The sequence below is a fragment of the Cherax quadricarinatus genome, chromosome 62, assembly GCF_038502225.1.
Source record: "Cherax quadricarinatus isolate ZL_2023a chromosome 62, ASM3850222v1, whole genome shotgun sequence".
Classification (NCBI taxonomy): Eukaryota; Metazoa; Arthropoda; class Malacostraca; order Decapoda; family Parastacidae; genus Cherax; species Cherax quadricarinatus.
In genome coordinates, this window is record NC_091353.1 from 16,935,091 (window position 1) to 16,953,399 (window position 18,309).

The following is an 18,309-nucleotide window of genomic DNA, read 5'->3' on the forward strand; positions in this document are numbered from 1 at the left end:
ACGTTTTCCCTCTGCCTGGCTTGCACACCTCCATAGCATATAAATGGTGCATGTTTATATGCTATGTACTGTGTTTCTTATATAATTTTGGAGAAAATATCATAGATGGATTAATGAAAATGTCTGTTAACCTAAAATAAGATATTTAACGTGCCCAAGAGTGATTATTATTACGTGGTTGAAATCCAAATTGTACAGTATCCGCACCAGACAAAATCCGGGGTTCCACTGTACAACCATAAGATGGTTCTCTGTAATTATGGCATACCATGGACTATTACATATTTTAATGCCTTGTCAGTGACTGCTGTTTCAGTGGTAGTTTTGACAGTTGGGGTAGCTGTCAGGATTCCTGGCAAAAAAAAAAAAAAAATTGTTAGCATTTTGTGAGCTTTAAATTGTTGCCTCATATTTTAACTTAGTGGGAGAGCACTTTTATTATGTCTCAGTGTGATCGGTCTTTCAGAGAGGTAACAAATGAATGATATGGTTACTCGTATGTACTTTTGTCAGTGTAATCTATTGGGCTCGGTATAATATTTTATAACTTCCTAGGTACAGGTATGTACCTGTATTTCAGATCCTCATTCCATCTGCTCCTCAAATGCTACATACGCCTTCCATCTTCCCCAGATTTATTCATCTGTATTAGTCTCTTGCTAAGTTCTTTCTACATGACCAAACCATCTCGGTAACCTTCTTTCAACACTTTTGTTACACCACTGTGACGACTAAAGCGGGTTTTACTGGACGAATCCATGACAATTTTTTTTTCACGTTGTCTTGTTTAATAATTAGGCTTATAAATTAACAATACTTAGACTAAATCACTCATGTTATATGGCTATAATTGTAATTTAATTGTATTGTTTTTCACATTCCTTACTGTTCTTGTATCGTTGATTAGTCAGTATCTTGCATTTTCTTTCAAACCTAATCTGATAATTTATTACATGTCACAGTTGTTACTTGAAATGCTGTTAATGTTTATTTCAGCAAGTTTGGCAAAGTGAAGCTGGTTGCACCATTTTTCACTCAAAAGTCTACAAACTTGAAGAAAGATGTTTCGCCAGAAAATGGAGTTGAAAAGGTACTGATCCCCCCCCCCCCCCTCTTTTTTTTTTTTAAGTACATGCTAACTCTGATAATAATGACAAATTTTAGCACAGCTTTTCCCCACTGATTTTGTCCTCTTAACAAGCATGCTACTTGGTATACTTATATTCTATTTGGCTGTTGGCAGTCCAATATACTACAAAGAATTATTTGAGAAACTAATTTAACTCCATTTTAACCCTTTGAGGGTTTCGGACGTACTAGTACGGCTTACGACCCAGGGTTTTTGACGTACTAGTACGCCTAAATTCTAGCGCCCTCAAATCTAGTGGGAGAAAGCTGGTAGGCCTTCATATGAAAGAATGGGTCTATGTGGTCAGTGTGCACAGTCTAAAAAAAATCCTGCAGCACACAGTGCATAATGAGAAAAAAAAACTTTGACCATTTTTTTGGAATAAAACAGCGACTTTGCACTGTATTTTCGTATGGTATTTATTGTTGTATTCTAGTTTTCTTGATCTCATTTTATAGAATGGAAGACATATTACAGAAATTGAGATGATTTTGACTGATTTTACAATGAAAGGTACCTTGAAATTGAGCTCAAAGTAGCAGAAATGTTCGATTTTTACCAAATTTCAAAAGTAAACAAATCGTGCCAAGCGTGCAATACACGTCAACTGGTGAGTCTAATATTCTTTCACAAGTGCACCAATAATATTTATACCATTTTTTACACTAATGCAGTAGTCTGCATAACAGTAAATCTTATATTTTTTGTGAGAATAAAAATTCAAAGTGGAAAGCAAAAGAATATAAGAGGGGCCTTGAGACGTGACTAATGACCAGAGGAAATGTCATTTTAGTTCCAGGAATGTCTTTCTTGTTTATTCTGGACCCTATTCGGAAATTGGCATCTTTTGAAATTTGTGTGAAATTGGCAAAATTGCTAAATTCTGACCACTGTACTGGATAGTTGAATTTCATAAATGGGTGGTTTCTTGCACCCATTCGATAGAAAAAATGGAGTTCTAGCGAAATATTCATGTTTTTTGTCGACTAGTACAGTGGAATTGGCCGAAAATGGGGCTCAAAGTGGGCAAAATCGCTGATGCGTAAACATCGCCGAGACCGCTAACTTTGCGAGAGCATAATTCCGTAAGTTTTCCATCAAATTTCAAACTTTTGGTGTCCTTATGATCGGGAAAAGATTCTCTATCTTTTCATAAGAAAATATTTTTTTTTTTTTTAAATTTGGCCTACCCTGAGAACGAGTTTCGGAGAGGGCCTGTCGACCCTCAAAGGGTTAAAGGTCTACACCATGTTTATGAAAGGAAAATTTAGGAAGATGGTGTGATTAAGAATGAGAAACTTAAATCTTAACAATTTGGCAGATGGAAAATTGATTATACTTGTTCATGTATTTAGTACAAGGTTACAAATTTGTTGACTTACTGGCAATGGATTCAAGTTGGAAAAATGTAGATTTAGAAAAGATATAGGAAAACATTGGTTTGGTAAGAGAGTAGTGGATACATAGAACAAACTCTTGAGTAGCATCATTGAAGCTAGAACCTTGTGTAGTTTTAAAAATAGATTAGACAGGTACATGAGTGGGTGTGATGTGGACCTGCATTGCTAGCATGGCTCAGTAGGCCTACTGCAGTTCTCTTACTTGTGTTCTTATGTAATCATAATTTGGTTTTACCATGTTCACTTCTGCTGTACATGAGCTATACCTTTGCTTTAAAATATTTAGGCAGTTTACCAAGTGATGAGGTGATATCAAAAGTATTTCTGATAGTAATACTCAATTTTAGACTGATACTGATACCACCCAAATTCACCAGTTCTGATACTCGGGTTTAGGCCGATATCAGTACCATCAAAATAAACCAGTGCCCACCTATACTGATACTCTGGTGCACCCCTGTTCAGCAGTTCAATGTCAGTGTGATGACTTGAGTCCTGGAAGTGGGAAATACTGTGCCTGCACTGTACAGGAGGGGGTTTGGTATATTGGCTATTTTGAGTTACATCTAAACTGTTGTATTTGAGCACCTCTGTAAAGACAGTGATTGTGTGAATGATGTTGGAAGTGTCACCCTGCCTCTGTCAGAGATGGCTGGTGTGTTAAAAAAAAATCTGATGAGTTTGAGGGTTCTTTTTAAAATTCAGCATATGCAGTAATCCCTTGAAATAGTGGACTAATAAGAGATGTCCATATATCAGAATGTTAACCCTTTGACTGTCGCAACCCCAAATCCTGAGGTGTCTCTTGGTGTCGCAAAATATTTGGAAAAATTTTTTTTTTATGAAATGATAGAGAATCTTTTTCCGATGGTAATGACACCAAAAGTGCGAAATTTGATGTAAAATTTATGGAATTGTGCTCTCACGAAGTTAGCAACCTCAGCGATGTTTACGAATCGGCGATTTTGCCCACTTTGAGCCCTATTTTAGGCTAATTCCATTGTTCCAGTCGACCAAACTCATAACCATTTCTTTAGAACGCCATTTGTTCTATTGATTGAGTACAAGAAACTGCTCATTTACCAATTTCAACTACCCAATAAAGTGGTCAGAAATTTGCAGTTTGGCCAATTTCACGCAAATTAAAAAAATATGACAATTTTAAAATAAGGTCCAGAATGAACAATGCAGACATTCCTGGCTCTAAAATAACATTTTCTTTGTTCATCAGTCATGTCTCCAGGCCCCTCTGATATTACTCTTGCTTTCTATTTTGAATTTTTATTCAAACAAAAAATAGAAGATTTACTACTATGCAGACTACTGCAATATTGTAATAATTGTATAAATAACATCAACCTATTCATGACTGCATATTAGAATGGCTAGTTGGACATTTATTGGACAATGACATTTGTTTACTCTTGAACATCGGCAAAAATCAAACATTTCTCTTACTTTGAGCTCCATTTCAAGATCCTTTTCATAGCAAAATCAATCAAAATCACCTCTATTTCTATAATATGTTTTCCATTGTATCAAATGTGACTATGAAAATGAGAATATAACCATAAAAACTATACGAAAAAACACCTCAGTCAGTGTTTTAATCCAAAAACACAGTCTGAGTTTTTTTTTTCTCATTATGCACTGCATGCTGCAGGACTTACTTTATATGGTGCACACTGACCACACAGACCCATTCTCTCACATGTGAGCCTACCAACTTTCTCCTGCTTGATTTGAAGCCGCTAAAATTTTTGAGTATATATACGTCAAACACATTGGCTCATAAGACATATATATACATGTATATGACTGAAACAGTCAAAGGGTTAAAAAATAGTAAAAAAAAAAAAAAAAAAAAAAAAAAAAAATTACACTAAAATACTCTACTTCTTTCAGCAAACTGTATCCCACTGAGGCAAGGTGGTCCAAAAAGAAACACTAAAGTTTCTCTTCAAATTTAGCAATTTATACAGGAGAAGGGGCTACTAGCCTCTTGCTTCCGGCATTTTAGTCACCTCTTACGACACGCATGGTTTATGGAGGAAGAATTCTGTTACACTTCCCCATATACATAATATAGCACTGTATGCACAATTTACAAACCCATCCCACAGGTAGGAAAACTTTGTGTACTTGATTCTTTATAAAGGATGGCTAATTACTTATCAGTAAAATATAGCCTGAATACGGCAAGCAAATTGTTTGGTGCCAAAACATTTAATATCCACAAGTGGATCCAGATGGTGTGATGCTGACAGTGGTGAAGAAAGAAAAAATTAAAAGGAAATGCTGCTCATTGTAGAATGAACTTTAATTTGGATAATACAATGCACCCTCCCTTTTCGTCGATCTCCGTTTTCGGTGATTTCCATTTTTGCTGACTTTTTTCATCAAGATATTGGTTCCGTTTTCATCGATGGTACGGAACCTGTCCAGTGCCCAGAGTGCATACACAGCCACCCCCACATGCATTCTCAGGCAATGTTGTATTGTTTCTTGGCAAGTGAACATATCCTGCGAGGTCATATGAAACATTTCGTAATTATCCATTGTTTTTGGCACTTGTTTATTGTGTGTGACTGCTAAATAAGCCACCATGGGCCCAAAGAAAGCTTCTAGTGCTAGCCCTTTGGTGAAGAATGTGAGAAACATATTATTATTATTATTATTATAATCAAGGGGGAAGCGCTAAACCCGGAGGATTAAACATGATAGAATTCAAGAAAAAGTTTATAGAAAAATACAAAAGTGGTGGTGGTAGTAGAGGGTGGTAGTGATGATGGTGGTAGAGGGTGGTAGTGATGATGGTGGTAGAGGGTGGTAGTGATGATGGTGGTAGAGGGTGGTAGTGATGGAGATTTGGGCAATGTGGAGTAGGATAGAAAGATTTGTGGCATTAAAAAACAAAGAAGGGAAGTGACCTCTGATAAGGACTTTGTACCTAGAGTCCTTATAGAGGGGGATTCCCCTTCCAAAGAATAACCTCTCTTTCCTCTCCCCTCCTCCTTGTCTTCCCTCCACAAACAACAGCCTTCAATAAAGGTAAGTGTCATGTTGAATGTTCATTCTTTTGTGCATGTAAATCTATCTTTAAGGTAAAAAAAAATTTCTTAATACTTCTGGGTGTCTGGAACGGATTAATTGGATATACATTATTTCTTGTGGGGAAAATGGTTTCAGTTTTCACAGATTTCCGTTTTTGCCGATCTCGAACGGATTAAACATGATAACAGAGGGTCCACTGTATTTTGCCTTGCATAGAACTTTTCACTGCGAAATATTCCAGTAAGATCTTGTTCTGCGACATGCTTCTTTTTTACCCACTACAAAATGATCAGACCTAAAATCTACTACTGTCCAGCCTTAGCTTCTCTTGCCTCTGCCTATCTACCCACAACCTTTTACACTGCTGCATCTTATCCAGTCCTCATCCCCATTCTTGCCATTGATCTTGAGGCATTTAATCAAACTGTCCTCTAAAGCTCCATCCAGTGTATAACGTCTTAATCATGTACAATATGATAAAAAGTGACTGCTGATTATTAAATTTTAATGTAACTGCCTCTAGGGAGTTAGTAAAGAAGTATATTTTTTTTTTTTTCAGACAAAATCTGAGGAGTTGAGGTCATACTTGACCCAGAGTGAAGTTGGAAAAGAGAGAAGTGGCACTCATGGCAACCTTACCCATCTGCACCAAGCTAGTGGTGGCAAACAGACCAGTGATGACTTTAACATTTACCATAAAGATAAGTTGGCCCTGGGTAAATGTGATAAGTACAATGGATCCGAGTCAACCAGCAAGATGAAACACACACAGTCCACTCCAGCACTTGGGGTCAAGCATATGCCAAAATATATCACACCAGAGGAAGTCGCAGGACCCAGGTCATCATCCATTTGCCAGACAAACCTTAATTCAAAAGTTGTCAGTGCTGTGGGAAATAAGGAAAATACTAACCCTTATGCTCTGCTCTCTGATAAACTTTCAGAAAAAATTTCAATTCCCTTTGAGGCTGTCAACAAAGATTTGCATAAAAAAACTCAAGCATTTACCAGAAAAGAGCATCACATTCAACCTATAATAAATTTAGAGGATAAAAATAAGGTGGAAAATGGGAGAGGATTAGGGCTAGGTTTTTCAAATTCAGCAGTGCCAAAGAACAGTGAAGCACTGTTAGAGAATGGCAGTTTGTTTATGTCATCATCAGTGAAAAATGAGTTGGCAAGCAATAAAAGCCATGTTGAAAGAGTCAAGCTAGGAAAGGCTAATACCTGCCCTTCCATTAATACTCAAAACTGTGCAGCTGCTCAAGAAAGACTGTCATCAAAGCCACTCATAAGCACCAAGCTCCAAGAAATTGCTCCCGACACAGGTCTGACCAAAAGAAGCACTGCATCCCACTCCATAAAGGCAATTGCTGAAGAAACACAAAACAGTACTGATGATGTAATGGATTATAGTGCATCATCAGAAGGCACGGCTGGACAATCTATTTCACGAAATTCCAAAACATTGGCCAGTTCCCAGTATAAAACTCATTCCAAATCTCAGAACACTGCACCAATGAACAGTCTGTCCTGTGTGTCATCTGAGAGTAGAAATCAGGAAGTAGCACTTAAAGGAGCCTCTCAAACAAGTAAAAAAAGTCAAGTTACACCTGGGAACTGTCTGCAGCATGTGAGCCTGTCTCGAACCTCTTCTCAGAGGCTTCAGAAGCCAACCACAGAACATCGCTCTCATTCACACTCCCCAACACCACCAAAACCACATAAGCTGATGGATATGGCGAACATCATCGTCAACGGCAAAGAATATGTACAGCTAGAGTTACTTGGACAAGGAGGATCCAGCAAAGTCTATGAGGTGTGGTGATTCTCTTGCATGTTTCTTCACCTCTTCTGTGATGAATATTTCCCCTTTCTAATATAATTTTTTATATTCTCTCTTAAGATCAGTAGAAATTATTTGTGGGGTTACCCACTTTGTCTTATTGGACACAAATCGGTTTTGAGTCGTAAAAAATGTACTTTTCATATACATGTGAACTATACTTGATACAGTCTAGGTTTGTCAAGTAGAAGCTGTAAGATTAATTTCTGCATTTCTTGAGCAGTTTATTTAAGAGTGTATAACATACATCATGTATAAATTAATACTGAGAGTTGTGATGGGCAGGTGCTGGACTTTGAGACCCGCAAGGTTATGGCTATCAAGGTGGTGAATCTGGAGGGCGTGGATGATGTTGCCTTATCCTCTTATAAAAATGAAATTGATATGTTGCTGAGGCTGCAGTGGTCAGACAAAGTTATCCGGCTTTATGACTAGTGAGTTTCCAAGTACAGTTTGTAGTGTTTGTGATAATTTCTAATTTACAGAAGAGATTTATTTATCAATATTATACCTTATTTTTTAATTGGAAAACAAGCAGCATGTCACCCTTATTATTTTGGTTGCAATATTATCAGGATTAGTAATAATGGTAGAATTAACAACAAAATGTTGGGTAAATGGACAAATGCCATAATGACATGACAAAGCTCCTGGAGAGTGAAATGTTGCCACAGTAAAATATCACATTAGTTGCATCGGTGTCCATTTACCTAATACTGTACTATCAAGATTGTTTAACCCTTTCAGGGTTGGTGCCGTACTAGTATGGTTTGCACGCCAGGGTTGGTGCCGTACTAGTGCACATAGTCTAGCGCCTTCAAATCTAGCGAGAGAAAGCTGGTAGGCCAACGTATGAAAGAATGGGTCTATGTGGTCAGTGTGCACAGTATAAAAAAATCCTGCAGCACACAGTGCATAATGAGAAAAAAAAAACTCCGACCGTGTTTTAGTTTAAAACAGGGATTTTACAGTGTATTTTTGTATGCTATTTATGGTTGTATTCTAGTTTTCCTGGTCTCATTTTATAGAATAGAAAGACATATTATGGAAATTGAGATCATTTTGATTGGTTTCATAATGAAAAGTACCTTGAAATGGAGCTCAAAGTAGCAGAAATGTTCAATTTTTGCTGAAGTTCAAAAGTAAACAAATCATGCCACGCGTCCAATACACGTCAACTGGCGAGTCTAATGTTCCACAAGTGTGCTGATATTATGCCATTACACTAATGCAGTAGTCTGCATAACAGTAAATTTATTTTTTGTGAGAATAAAAATTCAAAGTGGAAAGCAAAAGAAATGTAAGAGGCCTGGGGACATGACTAATGAACAGAAAAAAATGTTATTTTAGGGCCAGGAAATGTCTGTCTCGTTTATTTTATTTTTTTTTTTATTTTTTTTTTTATTTAGTAATTTGAGCATACATACAGAGGTACAAAAAAATATAGGTAAGAGCAGCATGCCAAAGCCACTTATATGCATAGCATTACGGGCTGGCTTAAAATTAACTTAAGATTAACTAAGGACCTCTTCAAGGGGGGCTCCTTGGCGTGGTGAAGAGGCTCTTGGTCTGAGGAATTAGCCCTGTCGGTCTTCTTCCTCAGACCGAACCTAATTACCCCCCATTCTCCCCTCCCCTATCCCATCCTCCCCATCCTCCCCTTTTTCCATTCCTCCTCCTCCTCCTCACCCCTCCCTTTTGCCCTTCCTCTTTTTAGCCTTCGTGATTTCTCCCACAGGCGCGCTAGTTCCTAGGTAGGGGAAAGGACACCGGGGTCCATCCCATTCCGTTGAGGTTTCTTGGCGGTGGCGTAGTTTGCCGTGGAATCTGGATTGCCTAGGGATGTCCCGATCCCTCTCCGGTATCCCGGAGTAGCTTTGGGTGTCTTTTGGGCGACGGGTGTATCTCTGGAAGCCACCTTTCGGATTCCGGGGGTGGTGGCTGAAGGAGGTATGCTTTGTGGCGGATATCCGGCCGCCCTCTCTTTTGTCCACCGAGGTAGCTCGGCAGATGTGAGGTTGCTATCCCAGATTGCTGGTTTACTGGCATGAAGGGTAGGGTATGGCACGGGTTCCATGCTGCATCTGCGCTACTAGCGGTGTCGAGTCCTCTTGGGCGCGGAGGGAGATTTCTGGCCCTTTCATTCCTCCTAGGAACTATCCCTCCCCGGTCCCCCCTTTTTTTTTTCTTTTTTTTGTTTTTATTTTCTTTTCTTCTTTCTTTTTTTTTCTTAAAAACAAAAAGAAAGAAGTAACCTAACCATGGCAGCCCTAGTCCATGAACCTAGTACCCCCGGGCCCCTTCTTGATACCGCACCCCGTTCTGACCCCGCCTCGTCTTTGGACCACTCTTCAGACATTCCTCATGCCTCTGTACCTATTGCCGGTGCTGTTTCCTCACCCGCTTCAGGTACTGAGGCCTCGACTGACTCCTTCGATTTATCAGACCTTCGCTCTCCTCTGACTATGCTTCCGGCCTCTCCCTCTACGGTGCGGCAATTTTCAAATCGCCGACCCGTTCCACGTCGGACCAACTCTGGTCCCACGCCTAAACGTCAACGACAATTACCTGCTGATGATACTTCTCCACCTTCACCTTCTCGTTCTTCTCAGAAACGATTGACACGTCCTTCACTACCTTTCCACGCTCAGTTTCAGACTGAACAGTGGACTAAATTCTTCACTTTACGACCAACTTCCTCTACTGCCTATCTTTCTGACCATAGTATTGGCAAGGCACTCCTACGCCATGTTGGTAAAGATATTTCTTTTCATGCTCTTAAGAGCGGTACGCGCATCATTACCGTACAGAATGCTACCCAGGCTCGTGAGCTCTCTCGTCTTTCCCATATAGATACTGTTCCTGTCACCCTTGAAAAACATCATTCCCTCAATTCTTGTAGTGGTACCGTTATTCTGCCCCATACCATAGTTCAACAAAATTTCCAGACATGTGGCACCGACATTCTCGAACAGCTGGAACTCCAAGATCTCCCAATCCTCAAGGTAGACACTTACGTTCTTCCTGCCCGTGGGCGGAGACGATACCCTAGCAATGTGGCTCGTTTAACTTTTGACAGCCGAGAACTCCCATCCTCCGTTTATATAGCAGGACATCGGTTACAAGTTCGAAAGGTGATCCCTACACCACAACAGTGTAGAAATTGCTGGCGATTTGGCCATCCAGCGAAATATTGCAGATCTATCGCCGAATGCCCAGTCTGTGGTGCCGATGACCATTCTAATACGTCTTGCAATCGATCTCCCTCTTGCCTTAACTGTCATGAGGCTCACCCTTCGTACTCTCGCCGTTGTCAGGTCTATTTAAACGAGCGGGAAATCCGTTACCTCAAAGAGACAGAAGGTCTCCCTTATGCCATGGCAGTTTCTCATCTCCGCCTCCAAGGGAGACTCCCACGTGTTTCTTATTCCCGTGTTTCAAAACGTCCCCCCACTTCTGGTATCCCATCTTCTACACCCACCTCTGTGGTTACCTCTCCCATAATCACTCCTGTATCTAATCCTTTTGCTGTCCTCGGCTCAGACGTCCCTACTTCAACGCCTCAGTCTAATCTCGCTTCTTCGAGTTCTCTCTTACAAGCCTCAGTATCGACGAGACCTCGTACGACACCTCTTCCCAATCGTCCCTCTACTTCTCAAAAGTCAAAAAAAGGTCCGGTAACACCTCCTACCCATCTTCCACCTCCTCATTTTACCCTCCCTGTCTCTGTCCCTAGTTCTTCCCCTCTCACTGGCTCGGTTACAAGTGCAGAGGTTCACCCTCCTCCTCGTAATGTACCTTCCTCCCCTGTTCCCTCCCAAGTTTCTTCCTCTTCTGCCACCTCCCAGGTTCCTGTCTCTTCTGTCCCCTGCCACGCTTCTCCAGTTCCCTCCACCCTTTTGCCCCCCCCTACCTTGGTACAGTCCAATACAGTTCCAATCTTTACTCATCCTCCCCCTACCATTCCCAATATTGTCTCCCATACGACATCTCTGAATTCCGAAACACTTGAAGCAATCTCTGAATATATTGCAGAGACCAAACCATCAATGGACACTGATCCACCTTCCGCTCTTTCTCTCTCCTCTGCTCCATCTGCGCAACTCCTTTCTTCACAGCGCACCGTTCCTTCGCTGCTTGAACATTTTCCACTGCCTCCGCATGTGGACTTTTCTAACCCTTCTAGTCCGTAGGAACCCTTACCTGCGGATTTCAAGTATCTTTATCATTGCCAATCATGGCCTTTTTACAGTGGAATATACGCGGCCTCAGGGGTAATCGGGGTGAGCTTCAGATGTTACTCTCCCAGTTTGCCCCTGTTGGTGTTTGCTTACAGGAACCAAAATTACACTCTGCTGTTATTTCTCACATCTCAGGCTATAATTTGTTGTATTCTTCAGATCCTTTTCCTGATGGGACCTTTAATGAAAGTGCCCTTCTTCTCCGCACTGATATTCCGTACCATCAACTATTTATTCATACTTCGCTGCATTACACAGCAGCCCGTATCCACTTACATAGGTGGTATACGCTCTGTTCTTTATATCTCTCTCCTTCTCGGGCATTATCTATTCCGGATTTTGCCTTCCTTGTTTCGTCATTACCGCCACCGATTCTGTTACTTGGTGATTTTAATGCCCACCATTTCCTCTGGGGAGGGTCTCACTGTGATTCCCGTGGAATTCAGTTAGAGGCTTTTCTTGCCACCCACCCCCTCCATGTTTTAAATACAGGTACTCACACCCATTTTGATCCTCGGACTCATACTCTCTCTTGCATCGATCTCTCAGTTTGCTCTTCCTCCGCCGCATTAGACTTTACTTGGTCTGTTCTCCCGGACTTACATGACAGTGATCATTTCCCAATCATTCTTTCTTCCCCTTCATATTCGCCACCTCTTCGCACCCCACGCTGGCAATTTAATCGGGCAAATTGGAACCTTTACTCACACCTGACTGTTTTTAAAGAGGTTCCTTCTTCGTCCTCCATCGATGAGCTTTTACACCTCTTCTCGTCCTCCGTTTTCACCGCAGCTTCTCATTCTATACCCCAAACTTCGGGCAGGCATTCTCAGAAATGCGTGCCTTGGTGGTCTCCTGCTTGTGCTCGTGCAGTACGTTTGAAACGCGCTGCATGGGGCAGGTACCGGTACAATAGAACCACAGAGCGACTCCTTGATTTTAAACAGAAGCGTGCGATCGCTCGCCGTGTCATCCGTGACGCTAAACGCACTTGCTGGCGAGATTATGTCTCCACCATCACCTCTGCTTCCTCTATGAGTGCAGTCTGGAAAAAAGTACGAAAACTGAGTGGTAAATATTCTCCTGACCCGGCTCCTGTTCTGCGAGTTGCCGGTGTTGATATAGCAAACCCACTAGATGTTGCCAATGAAATTGGCAATCATCTGGTCCGTATTTCTCAGGGACTCCATCTATGCCCCTCATTTCTTTCCTCAAAGTCTGCCAGAGAGTTAGCACCCTTGGACTTTTCTTCTCTCAGAGAAGAACAGTATAATGTGCCTTTTACACTTCAAGAACTGGAGGCAACACTCTCAGCTTGTCGATCATCGGCAGCTGGGCCCGACGACATTCATATTCGTATGCTACAACATTTACATCAGTCAGCCCTTGCAGTCCTATTACGCCTTTACAATCTTATTTGGTCACAAGGAGTTCTTCCACAGCTGTGGAAATCCGCCATTGTTCTCCCTTTCCGCAAACCAGGCACTACGGGACATGAAACCTCCCACTATCGTCCCATTGCTCTTACCAGTGCAGTTTGCAAAGTAATGGAACGTCTAGTAAATAGACGTTTAGTGTGGTATTTAGAGACACACAACAGTCTCTCCACTCGTCAATATGGCTTTCGTAAGGGACGTTCTACCATAGACCCCTTACTGCGCTTGGATACGTATGTTCGTAATGCCTTTGCGAATAACCACTCAGTTATTGCCATATTTTTTGACCTTGAGAAGGCATATGACACAACTTGGAGGTATAATATTTTAGCCCAAGTCCACTCCTTAGGCCTTCGAGGCAATCTACCATCCTTCCTTAAGAACTTTTTAACTGACAGGCATTTCCGTGTTCGGGTTAATAATGTGCTCTCCCCGGACTTTGTCCAAGCTGAAGGTGTCCCCCAGGGATGTGTTCTGAGCACAACACTTTTTCTCCTTGCTATTAATGATTTGGCCTCTAGTCTTCCATCAAATATTTGGTCATCACTCTATGTTGATGACTTCGCTATTGCCTGTGCAGGCGCTGACTGTCACCTCCTTACAGTTTCTCTCCAGCATGCAGTCGACCGTGTTTCCAATTGGGCCACCACACATGGGTTTAAATTTTCCAGCACTAAAACCCACCAAATCACTTTCACTAGACGCTCTGTCATCTCTGATCATCCTTTGTACCTCTATGGCTCACGTATCCCTGAACGTGATACAGTCAAGTTTCTGGGCCTCCTCTTTGATCGTAGGTTATCCTGGAAACCTCACATTACCTCTCTGAAGGCAACTTGTCACAGCCGGCTGAACCTTCTTAAAACCCTTGCTCATCTTTCGTGGGGAGCTGATCGTCGAACCCTCCTTCACCTACATTCCACCCTTATTTTATCGAAACTTGATTATGGTGACCAGATCTATTCAGCGGCATCTCCTGCTACTCTCTCTAGCCTTAACCCCATTCATCACCAAGGATTACGTTTATGCCTTGGTGCTTTTCGCTCTTCCCCTGTCGAAAGCCTCTATGCAGAAGCGAACGTTCCATCCTTATCCGATCGCCGTGATGCCCATTGCCTGCGCTACTATGTACGCTCTCATGATCTCCGCAATCCTTCCATTTATAGAATGGTCACTGATATTAGTAGACATTCTTTATTTGTTCGCCGCCCCTGCTTACTCCGTCCCTTCTCTCTTCGCCTTCATTCGCTCTTGTCTTCTCTTCAACTACCACCTTTCTATGTACATGTAGCATCTCACTTTTCCCTACCCCCCTGGGAAGTTCCAGCTGTTCGAGTCTGTTCTTTCTCCCTCCCTTGCTCGAAAGCCCAACTGTCTACGGTCGCTTCCCGCTCTCTTTTTCTTGACCACTTTCACTCTCATTCTCATGCCATTGCTGTGTACACAGATGGCTCTAAGTCTTCTGACGGCGTAGGATTCGCAGCAGTGTTTCCGGACAGCGTCGTACAAGGGCATTTACTATCTTCAGCTAGTATTTTTACTGCTGAATTATATGCCATCCTTACAGCACTTATCCGTATTGCATCTATGCCTGTGTCATCATTTGTGGTTGTCTCAGACTCCCTTAGTGCTTTACAGGCTATACAAAAATTTGATACACCTCACCCCTTAGTCCTCCGTATCCAACTTTGGCTACGCCGCATCTTTACTAAGCATAAAGATATTGTTTTTTGTTGGGTCCCTGGTCATGTTGACGTACAGGGCAATGAACAGGCAGACACTGCTGCGCGGTCAGCAGTACATGACCTACCAGTTTCTTATAGAGGTATTCCATGTACGGACTATTTTGCTGTAATATCTTCCCACCTTCACACCCGTTGGCAACAACGTTGGTCTACTATGCTCGGCAACAAACTTCAGTCTATTAAACCGAGTATAGGTTACTGGCCGTCTTCTTATCACCAGTGTCGAGGTTGGGAGACTACTCTCTCCCGTCTTCGCATTGGCCATACTCGTCTTACTCATGGATATCTCATGGAGAGGCGTCTTGCTCCTCTCTGTGAGAATTGCCAAGCTCCATTATCAGTCAGCCACATTCTGTTGGACTGCCCACTTTATCAACGAGCACGCAGAATTTACCTCTGTCGTCGTCTTCGCCCCGCTGCTCTCTCTTTACCTTCCCTTCTCGCTGATGGACCCACCTTTCATCCGGACTCTCTCATTGACTTTTTGACAACGACTGACTTACTTCACAAATTCTGATACTTTCAGCCCTTTCTACTTGTATCTCTTGCTACCCTCTACCCCCGTACTATCCCCTGCCCCGCTGTTTTCTGTAACCTGCTGATCATCCCCCCTCCCTTCTGCCATCCAATTCCCTTGCTTCCTTCCCTACCCTGCAGCGCTGTATAGCCCTTGTGGCTTAGCGCTTCTTTTTGATTAAAATAATAATAATAGAAATTTGTTGTATATGTGTATGAAATTTGAGTCTATTATCAAGGTGGATTCCTAAGAATTTTCCCTCTGTTAGCTTTGTGATAGGTGATCCATTTATCATTATGTTAAGAGGGACATCTGTAGCTCTGTTACCAAACTGAATGAAGTAGGTTTTGTCAATATTTAGTGTAAGTTTGTTAGTCCTCATCCAGGTAGATATTTTCTGTAATTCGGTATTTACAGTATTGGCTAGCGTGACTGGGCTCGGGTGAGAGAAGACGTATGTAGTGTCATCTGCAAATAGTGTGGGTTTGAGTAATTGCGAAGCATTTGGTAGGTCATTTATGTATAGGAGAAAGAGAAGAGGGCCAAGGACACTTCCCTGTGGGACACCAACTGTAATTGGTTGTGTGGAAGAGCTTGCCCCATTTGTGTACACATATTGGCTTCTGTTGCTGAGGTATGACTTGAGGTAGTTGAGGGAGTGCCCTCTTATACCATAATGTGACAATTTTACGTGGAGCAAGTCATGGTCAACTGTATCAAAAGCTTTACGTAAGTCAATGAAGATCCCCAGTGGGACTTCTTTTTTCTCTATTGCAGTGTATATATGTTCTAGCATGTGTATAATAGCATCATTAGTATTTTTATTAAGCCTGAATGCAAATTGGCAGGGGTTGAGTATGTTTTGGGAGATGAGGTAGGAGTAGATTCGTTTATGAATTAATTTTTCGAAGATTTTTGAGAGAGGGTGTAAATTGGATATTGGCCTATAGTTATTCAACTCTGTTTGGTCTCCTCCTTTATGGATCAGGGTGACCCTTGCTATTTTGAGAACTGTAGGGAAGGTGGAGGATTCAATGGATTTGTTAAAAAGTGTTGCAATGATTGGTGATAGCACTTGACACTTTTTTGTATATAAAGGGTGGTAAGGTATTTAAATCTCCTGCCTCGTTTTTTTAGTGCGTTGATAATAAGGGAGACTTCGTATGGGTTAGTCGGAGCTAGGAACAGTGTGTTCGGGTAGTTGCCAGTGAGGTAGTCATTTGGTGGGGTATCTGAGCTTGGGATTTTATTGGCAAGGTTTTGTCCTATAGTGGAGAAGAAATCATTGAGTCTGTTTGCTGTTTCTGTTGGTGGGAGTTGGGGTTCATCTGATTTTGCTAATTTTATTTCGCTATTTTGTGATATCTTTTTTGTTCCCAGAATTTCTGATAGGGTTTTCCAGGTCTTTTTTATATCACCTCGTAAGTTGGATAATCTGTTCTCATAATACAATTTTTTTGCCCTTCTTATCAGGCTGGTTAGGATTGACGAGTAACGTTTTGTTTGGTCTCTGGTTATGTGACCCATTCTGTACTGTTTTTCATATCGGTGTTTTGTATTTATGGATTTGAGAATGCTGGGTGTTAGCCAGGGACTGTTCAGTCTCTTAGCTGTCATCTGTTTAGTTTTTTTAGGGCAGTGCTTGTTGTAGAGGTATTGGGTCTTTTTTTAGAAAATTATTAATACATTCGTCAATATCTGTATAGATTTCTAGCTCAGTGTGCCAGTCAATGTTTGTTACTGCTGTTGTGAAGTTATTAATGGCTGCCTCATTGTGAAGTCTGAAGGTGACTTTAGTAGTGTCTTGGGGTAATTTACCAAGAGTTATTATGAGGAAAGTAGGGTAGTGGTCTGTGGTATTATCTGTAATTATGCCTGATTTTAAAGGGGATATGGTGTTGGTCCAGATGTGGTCAAGTAGGGAAACGCTAGTCTCCGTAAATCTTGTAGGTTTTGTTACTGTTGGTAGCAACATGCAGTTACTCATTGTGTTTGTGAATTCAGTAACATGTGGGTCCTGGTCTTGCAGGAGATTTATATTGAAGTCACCTGAGAGTAGTAAGTGATCTTTGTTCATGCGTGCATCAGTTATCATACTTCCTAGGTTTTGACTAAATTGGCTAATGTTTGACTGTCGAACTCTGTAGATGTTTATCAATGTGAGAGGTTTTTGTAGGTATTTGGATTTGAATTTAGCTATTATATATTCCCCATGTTCCCCATATTCTGGACTACTATTTGGAAATTGGCATCTTTTGAAATTTGTGTGAAATTGGCAAAATTGCCAATTTCTGACCACTTTATTGGATAGTTGAAATTGGTAAATGGGTGGTTTCTTGTACTCATTCGATAGAAAAAATGGAATTCTAGCAAAATAGTTATGATTTTTGTCAACTAGTACATTGGAATTGGCCAAAAGTAGGGCTCAAAGTGGGCGGAATCACCGATGCGTAAACATCGTCAAGGCCGCTAACTTTGCGAGAGTGTAATTCCGTAAGTTTTCCATCAAATTTCATACTTTTGGTGTCATTATGATCCGGGAAAGATTCTTTGTAATTTCATAGGAATTTTTTTTTTTTTCCGAAAAATTTCCAACCCTGAGAACAAGTTTAGGAGAGGGCCTGTCGACCCTGAATGGGTTAATGTATTATAAAGTCAGATCTCCCTTCAGTATATATAGTTCTCCATTTAACAAAAAATTGTAACATTAAACACATCTGTAATTAATCTTGCAAAATCTTCCTGTTGAGAAACATTTTCCTCATCTTTATAATCCTCTCATCAGCGATTATGTGCTTTTGACTCAACATAGTATTCTCCAGACACCATCATTTAATGCTGCACTTTTTTTCACATCCTTTGATTTGGATACCAGGTCAGTCATACTTGACAGTATCAGTGTTGAACAAGTGAGGTAGGGAAGAGGATCTGCTGAGAAAGA

At 41.2% G+C, this 18,309-nt stretch overlaps 1 protein-coding gene across 2 annotated transcripts in view; it reads left to right on the plus strand.

Moving 5' to 3' along the window:
- The window catches only part of Mps1 (Monopolar spindle 1), a 66,298-nt gene that overhangs the window by 3,166 nt on the left and 44,823 nt on the right, over window positions 1-18,309 (plus strand). For both annotated transcript variants that reach the window (XM_070098477.1, XM_070098476.1), the window contains exons 3-5: window positions 997-1,090; window positions 6,143-7,402; window positions 7,715-7,863. In XM_070098477.1, coding sequence (XP_069954578.1) covers window positions 997-1,090; window positions 6,143-7,402; window positions 7,715-7,863 — 1,503 coding nt within the window. The remainder of the gene's footprint in view (window positions 1-996; window positions 1,091-6,142; window positions 7,403-7,714; window positions 7,864-18,309) is intronic.